This window comes from Arachis hypogaea, chromosome 6, assembly GCF_003086295.3.
Source record: "Arachis hypogaea cultivar Tifrunner chromosome 6, arahy.Tifrunner.gnm2.J5K5, whole genome shotgun sequence".
Lineage (NCBI taxonomy): Eukaryota > Viridiplantae > Streptophyta > Magnoliopsida > Fabales > Fabaceae > Arachis > Arachis hypogaea.
The window spans coordinates 75,384,733-75,394,552 of NC_092041.1; the positions used below are offsets into that span (position 1 = coordinate 75,384,733).

Below are 9,820 nucleotides of genomic sequence, written 5' to 3' on the forward strand. Positions count from 1 at the left end.
TCCTAATCATGATATCCAAGCGAAACAAGAGTCAAGGGATCATCTCAAGGAAGCATTGGATCAATTTCAAGCAACCATGCATCATGTTGTGCAACAAGTGGAAAAAGTGGAGAATGTTGAACCACCACACCCTAATTATGATGAACCACCCTCTTATTATGAACCCTTCCTCCAAAACAATGAAACCTCCCATCCACCCCAACCTCCAATGGACGATATCCTTGATGTTCTTGTGCAAGGACAAGAGGGGATGACAAGGGATGTACAACAATTCATGACCGCCTTGGATGAGGTGGTAAACCGATTAGCCTCTCAATGCTTGAACAAACAAAGAACTCCCTGGCTACATGTGGAGAATCCAAGGAAGAGCATAGCATGAAGGAAAGATTGGAAACTCCGGTGGAAAAGGAGGAAAGCTACTTTGTGTTGGAACAATTGGAGGAGCATATGATTATTGAAGAAGAGGAAGAAGTGGTTGAAGACTTAGGAGATGCGGAACCTCCATAGGAACCTAGAGTTATAGAAAACCCCTCCAAGAAGATTGAAGTTGATGTTGAGGAGGAACATGCACAACCTCCAAGGCATATCCCATATGAAGACTTGGAAGGAATGGAGCAAGAATTGAGTTCCCTTGGTGATGAAGATCAAGCATCAAATCTTAGTGGTGGTGAATCCTTTGAACTTGAAGAACCTTCTCTTGATGAGATAGAAAGTGATCTGGAGGTAGATTTCTCTCGTCCTCCCATTTATGATTTGAGTGATGGAGAAGAGTTAGATGAAATTTATGAACAAAGGATTGAATTTGAAAACCCTTGTGAAGAGGTGGAAGTCCTTAGAAAAAGAAGGACGGGAGTTGAGTACGCTTTGTCAAGATCCTTGGAAGCTTCTTTGCCTAGGTTGTTATATATTCCTTCACTTGAGTGGGTAAAACTCATTTCTATTAGCTTTATTGTCCCACTTGAGTATGGTTTGCTTGAAACGAATGGTCAACTTAGGATGGTTTGTGGGATAAAGTGTAAGAGAAGAATGTTTAGTGGATGGCGTTGCAAATCAAGGCTCATTTTGGTTTATACTTCAAGGCTTAGATGCAAGGGTTGGGCTAGTGCTCAATTGAATGGGGAGAGTGTGGTACCACCTTGAGAATTCCTCTTGCTTACCACCCGGATGGATTAATGATGATCAACCTCAAGACGGGTGTGAAAATAAAGTGTGGGATCTCGGATTACAAGATGAGGACCACTTTTGGGAGCCCATGGTTTGTGAAGAACTCCATCAAAGCTTGGAGCTATTAATTTTGAAGAATGGAGTTTATTGGAGATTCAAGCATTGGTGAATGTTCCAAGATGAGTTTAAGCACAAGCCACCTTGATGAGGAGCTCCCCATAAGTCTAACTTAAGGACAATAAACAAAAGTGCTAGGTGGGAGACACCCCACCATGGTAAATTCTTTTCATTTTTTCTCTTTTGTACATATTGGTAATTAGGTTAATTTCATGTTTAGTTTAGTTTGTTAAGTTTATTTGGTAGTTTAGTATGTTAAATAAGGTTTTATGGTGTTTTGGTAGCTTTTTGGAGGTTTGGAATGCTTGGATTGGTGCAAAAACATAGAAAAATTTTTGAAAAATAGAGCACCATCCACGCGTACGCGTACGGTGTGCGTACGCGTGCCCAAGCTTTTTGGCCATTCCACGCGCACGCGTACATGATGCGTCCGCGTGGATGCAGAAGTTCCACCCCCGGCCAATGACCCGAGAGTTGCGCCTATACTGTGCGAACTTTGTGCCCGAGGCACAAATATCAACCCACGCGTAAGCGCGATAGATGCGTGCGCGCCTCATCTCCGGTTCACCAGGCATGCGTACGCGTTCCTTGCGCGTACGCATCACACCCATTCCACTACCATCCGCGCGCGCGTACGTGTGGATGTCCTTCCTTCACTACATCTCTTTTCTTATCCTCTTTCCATTTCTTTCCTTCTCCTTTCTTCTTCCCTTCTTCTACCTCTCATCCAACACTCCCAAACACCTTTGATAACCATTTGTTTTAGTTAACTAATTAGTTAGTTAGTTAGTTGCTTAGTTAGTTTTAGTTATTTTTCGTTTTATTTTTTCTTTTTTATTGTAAGTGTTGGATTGTTATTCTTGTTTATCATTAATTGCTGCTGAGTATTAAAAAAAGGGATGTTATCTTAACATCATTATGTTTATAATCTTTGTTGGATTCTATTCTTGAGGTTATATTTTGCTACTTGGTTTTGAGTTTTTCATGCTTACCTTTTAAGAATACCAAGTGATGAGAAATACCTTCAAGCATGTTTAATCTTTTTTAATTGCATGATTTGGCCAGCATGTGATTTCAATCCTTTTCTTTGCCTAGGCAATCTCTTGATGAATGATGTTGTGCAATTACCTTAATGCATTGTATTTTATGATCATATGCATCCATATGTTTTAGCTTGAATGCTTTAATGCTTCTTCAATGCTTGTTTTACCTTACAAGCTCACTTAAAACATCTCAAGCACACCAGGATAAGTGAAGTGTATACTTCTTTTGTGACATCACTTTTTATGTTAATTTGTGTTCTACAGGGCGCCTAAGTTAGAATTCACACACCTATTTGTCATTCATGTCACACTAATTCACTCACTCAATTCTAGTGATTTATCTCATTCCAATAATGTATGCTTCCTTGCTTTTATATCTTCTCATCTTATGATGTTATTTTTGTTTTTCATGATGGATGCACCACAGGCAATAACGGAAGCAAGACTAAGAACATGCAGCACTGGTTGACCTACCAGCTGAAGGTAGCAATCCGAAGATTCGCCGTACTCCCTTGCTCATCTTTGAATGCACCGAGGATGGTGCAAACTTTTAAGTGTGGGGAGGTCGTCCGACCAATCGGCGATTTTGGGTGACAAATTTCTAATCCCAACACTTTTGCATTTCATTTTAGTTTTTTAGGATTTTTACTTGCATTTTCTTAATTTTGCATATATATACACAATAAGCTTAGTCAAAATAATGAAATTCTTCGAGAAATTATCCATAGGGCACCTCAATTGATTTGAGCGAAAACTTTTCATGGAACTTGCTTGAATTATATATACTAGCGGCTCAACAGGCACTACCGTGCCTGTTCAGCCGCTTTTTTTATGGGATTTAAAGTTAATTATTTCAATGAATTTTAAAATTTTAATTTCGAATAACATAAAAATAATAATATAGAATAATCTATAATAATATAAAAATGTTCAAATTAAAATAATCATATATTACCTATCTATAAACAATAACAATATGAAAATGATTTAATTATAATGAACACATACATCACCTACCTACAAATCTACAAATAACATAATTCATATAAAATAATTATTACAATATTATTTTATCTTCTTCTATCTAACTCAAAGTCATAAAAATAAATAGAAAAATACGATTGTTTACAAAAAATGAGCCATATTTAAAAGTCACTTTTTTTTCTTTGTTTAGGGACCTTTTTTTTTAAGTGGTAAACCAAAGTACGGATCTGTATTTGAAGAATCTTTCTTGTGCCTACAAAAAGTGTAAAGAAGAAAAATAATTATGTCTTTTTTTTTATTATATATCAAACTATAAGTAAAAACGTTAAGATAAATCTAAAGTAATTTCTGAATTTGTACCGAGAAAAAATCTTTAGCAATTCCTCATACATCTCCTTATCAATAGATTCTTGAGCCTTGAAGAACTACAAATTTTAGAAATCAATAAAATATACCATATGCCAATACAAATTTCATTATATTTGAACGAAAAGTTAACAATAAAAAATATAAAACCTGCAAAATTGAGATTTCTTGTTTGAGGTTGGATTTCCTACACATGCACAACAAAATAAGCCATTAAACCCTCTGTAGAGCATTCAAATCTATAAGTATCCGATATTACCTCTATTTTGGGTGGTTTCTTAATCTAATGATAGGTACCTGCAATGTTGTTCTTTACTAACATCAGTTGGTTCCGCTCCTATGAGTTTGTTGCTGGAAAAAGAAAAATGTTTAATTTATTATCCGTAGTTTAAAATTATTTTTTGTAACTTTATTCAACATGAGAAACATAATCTCCGTTACAATCTCAGAGTAACCTTTTAATATTTTAGGCATATACTTTTTTCCTTCATATTTTATTAGTAAAAGAAGAACATAGAAGGGGATAGATAATAGGCATATCAATAACATTCTGATTACGATGATTGTGTTACCTTGTATGTTGTTGGAGCAGTATTTCCTTTTTTATCATCTTCCAGAATTGGGTCTTGTCTGTTTTAGCCGTTCCTCCCCAGCCAATAGAATAAATTTGAAGGGAATGAACCTATTAGATAACATATGATTATGATTACTAACATAGAAATAGAAGTATGTATATTGAATGCAATTTTGACAGTAATTAATTTAAAAAATTACTTTATTGTCTATTGGTTGGATTGATGCAATTGCTTGCTCATCTTTCCATGCACTCCAGAGATTTTGGAATCCTTCTTCCTGTAATTGATATTTGTTAATATATTTCTAGTATATATATAGTATGTCTTAGTTAATGATAATTAGTACGTACCTGTTGCATAAAACAAATGTTCAAGTTGGTTGTCTTTATCTCCTGGCATATATTGATGAGCTCCTTTGAAATCAAATTGTCTATTAAAAAATTATTAGTCGTTAATCCTCAATAAATTAAAGTTTGTATACATAGATATATATATCAATGAAAAAGATTTAAAGATTAAAATTATATGTAGACTGAATTGTACCAAGAAGTAACTACACACACTTACTAAGAACATGAATTACCTGTGGGGAAGGTAACAATATTTCTTTGAAAACTACATTTCTGGTAAATTCACCACTTGTTCCATCTATTTTTCCTTCTTTGACAAAAATTTTTGTAGTTGACTGAGAAATACTTCGAGACAGAGCAACATATAATTGGCCATGGCTAAATACATGTTTAGGGAGATAGATCCCTACTTTAGGAATTGTTTGTCCTTGTGATTTGTTTATTGTTATTGCAAAACTCAACCTTACAGGAAATTGCTTCCGGATAAGTATAAATGGCAGTCCTGAATTTTCTGTTGTTTTGTGTTTTATCCGAGGTAAGAAAGCTCTTCTTCCACAGTGATGACCGGTTAAAATTTCTACGTCCAACATGTTTTGAAAAGTTCCACGACATAGTAACCTTGTACCATTACATAAGCCGGCCTTAGGGTCTATGTTTCTCAATAACATCAAAGGTGCACCTCTTTTTACCTTCAACACATGAGGTGGCAACCCGCCTGTAGAAACTGAGTTAAGATATTCTTGTTGATATAAATTATTAGCATCTCCTTCTACTTCATCAAATGAGACTAAATTTCGTTCCTCTCCTGGAAACTGGTTGATAATTATATCATTAAGCTGTTGCACATCATGATTTTTTGGCGTCAATATTGCCCTTTCTACCATGTAAGAAGCGTCCCACCCATGAGATTGTAAGTTTGGAAATATTTCTTCTATTAACTTGTGTAACGATGTTTCACCCTCCCACGGAATTGCCATATTTGCTTGTATCCGTACAAAGTCTTCATGTATGGTGGGTTCAATTCCATCACCAATGCGCATAAGATACTCAGCAAAAACATGATCATTAGAAGATCGCATATTTTGTCGCAAATGGAGAATTTTCGTGGAAGCCCATAATTGAGACTTAACTATAGAAGCTGAAATCATTTGTGACTTACTACCTTTCGGTACCACAGGCAGTACTTGGCGGAAATCTCCTCCCATCACCATCACTTTTTCTCCAAATGGCATATCGTTTGCTAATATATCTCTCAGAGTGCGGTCTAATGATTGCACCGATTCTTTATTTGCCATAGGTGCTTCATCCCAGATAATTGTCGTTGTTTGTCTAATCAGCTTTGCAAGATCTGATTGTTTGCTTATGTTGCAAATGGATGATGGTTCTGCATTAATTGGGATCTTAAACCTAGAATGAGCTGTTCGACCCCCAGGCAATAATGTTGCGGCTATTCCTGATGATGCAGTTACCAAGACAATATGACCCTTATTTCTCAATTATGCAATTATAGCTCTGTAAAGAAATGTTTTGCCTGATCCTCCTGACCCATCAACAAAGAACACTCCACTTTCTCTTCGATCAATTGTATTCATAATGCACTTGAAAGCTTTAGACAGGTCATTGTTCAATCTTGTTACGGAACACAGGTCTTCCCGGGGTACTTCGACAGACAGTTCTTCTTGGATAACTCTGGGTATCGAGTTGTCATTGTCATTTTCATGAGTTAAAGCTGACAAATCGTATTGTGTAATCTGTTTTCCGTGCTGAAGGAGTATATCATTTATATCCCTGAGTAGCCGATTTGTGAACACTAAGGCTGTTGTGGTGCTGGTTGACGGATAATCATCCACCATATATGAAAAATATTCATCCCATAAGCTTCTTACATCTGTAGGCTCACAAAATATTAAGATGGTTGCAAACAACCTTCGTAAAGCACATGGCAATCGTAAAACAGATGCCTCAACCAAACATTCACGGATGCTACTGTCACTCTCTAACAATCCTCGATGTTGAGCAGATTGCTTGAAGGACGAATATTGGATCCCATTCACTGTTAGCAAGTCATCCCAACTGATTGGTCCTCTAACATTAGATAACAGAATACGCAAATAGAATTTTTCTCCTTCTGAAGGTGATACAGTATAAATTCTACCGATGGATCTCCTCTGTGTCTTGCGCCGACGCCATTCCTTTTCCTTGTTGTGCCAAGTGTAATACTCTGGAATTTTCCTGTACAAAAGATGCCTAGATTGTTGGTCCTCCTCACGATTTAGAGCAAAGAACTCAGTGAGCATTGTTCTAGAGAAATAATCATCATTAAGTATTTCAGGAATGGTTTGGTGATCATAGAAGCTCACTTGATGTTGATTTGGCAAATGAATTTGTAACCTTTCCACTGATGGATACATTGGGTAAAGGTTAAATTTAAATATTCTCCAACATGCCTCTGGAGCAGCAATCCATCTTGCATCAACAAACTGTTGGACCTCGTCAACATTAGAACTGTTGTGAACTTCCATTGCAACCCAGTCTGGACCCTTGTAGCAATATTTGTAGAGATACTTTATACTCTTGATACTACTACATATCTCAACATTAATATGGCAATCATACTTTAGTAGTAGCCAAGGGTTGTACGGAACTACCCATCTATTGTCAACCGTGACATTTTGGTTAATTTGTACTGGAGTGTCGAATCGTCGCCTATATTGCGGATATGAGTCGTCACCTCTTCGTGTTTCTGCTGCGAACTCTTTTGGGTAGTTGCGTTTACATTTGCCATTTTTCATGCAGGGTGAAGATTGATCAAGTGTACCGCAAGGACCATGAATCATATGTTTTAGCACAGCATCATGTAGGTGTGGTTCTACTTCTTTAGATGGTATCTCTGCACGTACCAAACTATCATAATGCTCCGGGTCAATTAACTTGTCATTGTTTTCTAAGATTAGCAACATATGTACATGTGGCAACCCTCTTTTTTGAAACTTAGTGACATAAATATAGCTCTTCACCTTTCCCAAGACACCCTTAGTAATTACATCCTCTTTCAGCTGTTCAAATTTGGCTCAAAAAATTCTTGTTGTTAGATCTAGACGATCTTGTGGAGTTTGAACTGGGTTGAGTTCTGAAGTTATTTCAGTCCAAGATGGATTGCATGTCATTGTGAGAAAAATATCTGGCTTTCCCTCTTTAAGAACAATCGCCATTCCATCTTCATATCGTTGGGTCATGTCGCGACGGCTACCAATGAACGACGATGGTAATATTGTTCTTTTTCTTCCAACATTTTCTGAAGACAAATATATAGAGAAATATTATTAGTTTTAATAATTATTTTGGGTAATTCTTAATTATTTTCGAAGTAGCAATTAGATACAACAATGTTTACCTGCATTAGTTTCTCCTGTGTGCAAAGCATCTTGTAAACCTTGGTATAATTCAGCCCGTAATTTCTTCTGTCTATTTCGAACCCATCTTAACTTTCCGGTTTCAATTTTCACATAGTTATCAACAACATATTGTTGTAGTAGTCGTCCTGCTTGCAATACGGTGGAATGATCATCGGGGCGGATCTACAAATTTTTTAGAATTTGCAAAAAAGATTAGATACATTGATCAATTTTTTGGCATAATTTTATTGAAGTCTATACTGCGTAGGAAATGGAGATTTGTACCTGGAGCATATAACTATTATATGTTCGGCACGATACTTTGCCGCCACTTTGACTTCGGGTATTGATATCCCATCCATGAGTTCCAAATGGAAAAAGAAGAGGATATTGTAGTGGATCGTAATAGCCAACGAATTCCTGAATCCTTCGTAGGCTACTAGCATGAGTTTGCACCTTAATATCTCGCCCACGAATCATTGTTTCAACGTCATCACCAACAATTATGGCTGCTACCTGCGACGCAGTTGGAAGACTATATTGTGGCTGATTAGCAGGTCGCTCTCTAATGACCAAACTACACTCATGTACATCTGACCGTTGTGCAAACTGGCGAAACACATGGAGAAAAGGATTATACCGGTGTAGCAATTGTTGTAACTTGAAAACTAATGTTTCATGTAGTTGTGTGTTCTCCAGCATCCTATTCTGCAACTCGTGATCAGTATCATATATGTACAGTTGCAAAAACCGTGGCCGCGTACCCTGATCCGGATGAAATCCTCCTATACTGTGATATATTGAGCCTTGAGCACGAAATGTATATATACCACGACCTGTTATAGCCAGTTGTTCGTCTATGTGCACACCACACGAAGTGAAGGAAAATACATGATTGTATCCACGAATATGTTTTCTAAAATGGTTTCCTTCTGCAGAGGGGTCCAAGAAGATTTCAAGCAATTCCTGAGGAGCATTTACTCGGGGAAGAGAGACTTTTCCCCCATTACAGCACATCTCGAACGTCTCATGGTGAAATAGACGTGCGCTACAGTAATGACATGTCCTTGGGACTGGTAGTGGAGTTCGAATTATTGTTCCATCCTCTTGAAAATTTCGAGCACAATTATGGGATGCTCGAACATTTTGTCTAATTTCTGTACTCGTATTAAATTAACATATATTTGGTTACATTCATAATGAAAATCATAAAATGATGAATTTTGTAGCAACTAAAAAAATAGTTCTTTGTTGATTATAAATACAAAAAATTACTTCCATTATAGTAGTCATCATAAAAAAGAGATAAATAGCTATCAAATATTTAAGTGATGTTTCAATCATTTTTCTTGACTTTGTTACATTGTATAATATTGTGATGTTGTTTGACTTTATTTTTTTTAAATTTTGTCATTCAGATGTATTTAACAACTTTAATTATAAAATATTTTATTTTATTCTTTCTAAAGATGTTTTTTATTCGTTAAATAAATATTTTTATTCTTTTAATTATAAAGAAATATTATTTATTCTATAGCAATATAGTTTTATTCTTTTTTTAATAAAATCATTTTGTTTAAAACCTTTTATTCGAAACTGTTATAACAAAGTTAAAATCACTTACGATCTATAACAACATTATATTATTCTAAATGTTTATTATTTTCTTGTTCCATTATATATTTTTGTTTATATGGTAACACTATGTTTATCATGGATTATTTTTTTAGATTAAATAGTCAATACAATATAGATTGAGTCTGAAATAAATAATTTTTTTTAAAAAAAAATACTTTCTTTATATATCATAATTTTTTTTTGTATAA

The 9,820-nt window shown here is 35.6% G+C and overlaps 2 protein-coding genes across 2 annotated transcripts; both read right to left on the bottom strand.

Moving 5' to 3' along the window:
• Positions 1-3,341: 3,341 nt before the first annotated feature.
• Positions 3,342-7,559, bottom strand: LOC112805621 (uncharacterized). The gene is made up of 5 exons (XM_029287383.1): positions 6,131-7,559; positions 5,289-6,052; positions 3,669-3,733; positions 3,503-3,561; positions 3,342-3,349 (listed from the first exon to the last, which is right to left on the bottom strand). The coding sequence occupies exons 1-5, from the start codon at positions 7,557-7,559 to the stop codon at positions 3,342-3,344; spliced, it is 2,325 nt and encodes a 774-aa protein (XP_029143216.1).
• Positions 7,560-7,670: 111 nt separating this feature from the next.
• Positions 7,671-9,011, bottom strand: LOC112805622 (uncharacterized). The gene is made up of 3 exons (XM_025847981.1): positions 8,280-9,011; positions 7,994-8,177; positions 7,671-7,894 (listed from the first exon to the last, which is right to left on the bottom strand). Exons 1-3 carry the CDS (start codon positions 9,009-9,011, stop codon positions 7,671-7,673), a joined length of 1,140 nt encoding a protein of 379 aa, XP_025703766.1.
• Between the last annotated feature and the right edge of the window lie 809 nt (positions 9,012-9,820).

What these genes read in the sequence shown, in the direction of transcription:
- LOC112805621 (XM_029287383.1), bottom strand. Translation starts at nt 7,559, where the DNA reads ATGTTGCTAATCTTAGAAAACAATGACAAGTTAATTGACCCGGAGCAT. An exon ending in TGATGGGTCAGGAGGATCAG is followed by an intron (nt 6,053 to 6,130) that starts GCAAAACATTTC and finishes CTGCATCATCAG; the next exon opens with GAATAGCCGCAACATTATTG. An exon ending in TGCCACCTCATGTGTTGAAG is followed by an intron (nt 3,734 to 5,288) that starts GTAAAAAGAGGT and finishes TAAAATTTGTAG; the next exon opens with TTCTTCAAGGCTCAAGAATC.
- LOC112805622 (XM_025847981.1), bottom strand. Translation starts at nt 9,011, where the DNA reads ATGTGCTGTAATGGGGGAAAAGTCTCTCTTCCCCGAGTAAATGCTCCT. An exon ending in ATAATAGTTATATGCTCCAG is followed by an intron (nt 8,178 to 8,279) that starts GTACAAATCTCC and finishes AAAAATTTGTAG; the next exon opens with ATCCGCCCCGATGATCATTC. An exon ending in CACAGGAGAAACTAATGCAG is followed by an intron (nt 7,895 to 7,993) that starts GTAAACATTGTT and finishes ATTTGTCTTCAG; the next exon opens with AAAATGTTGGAAGAAAAAGA.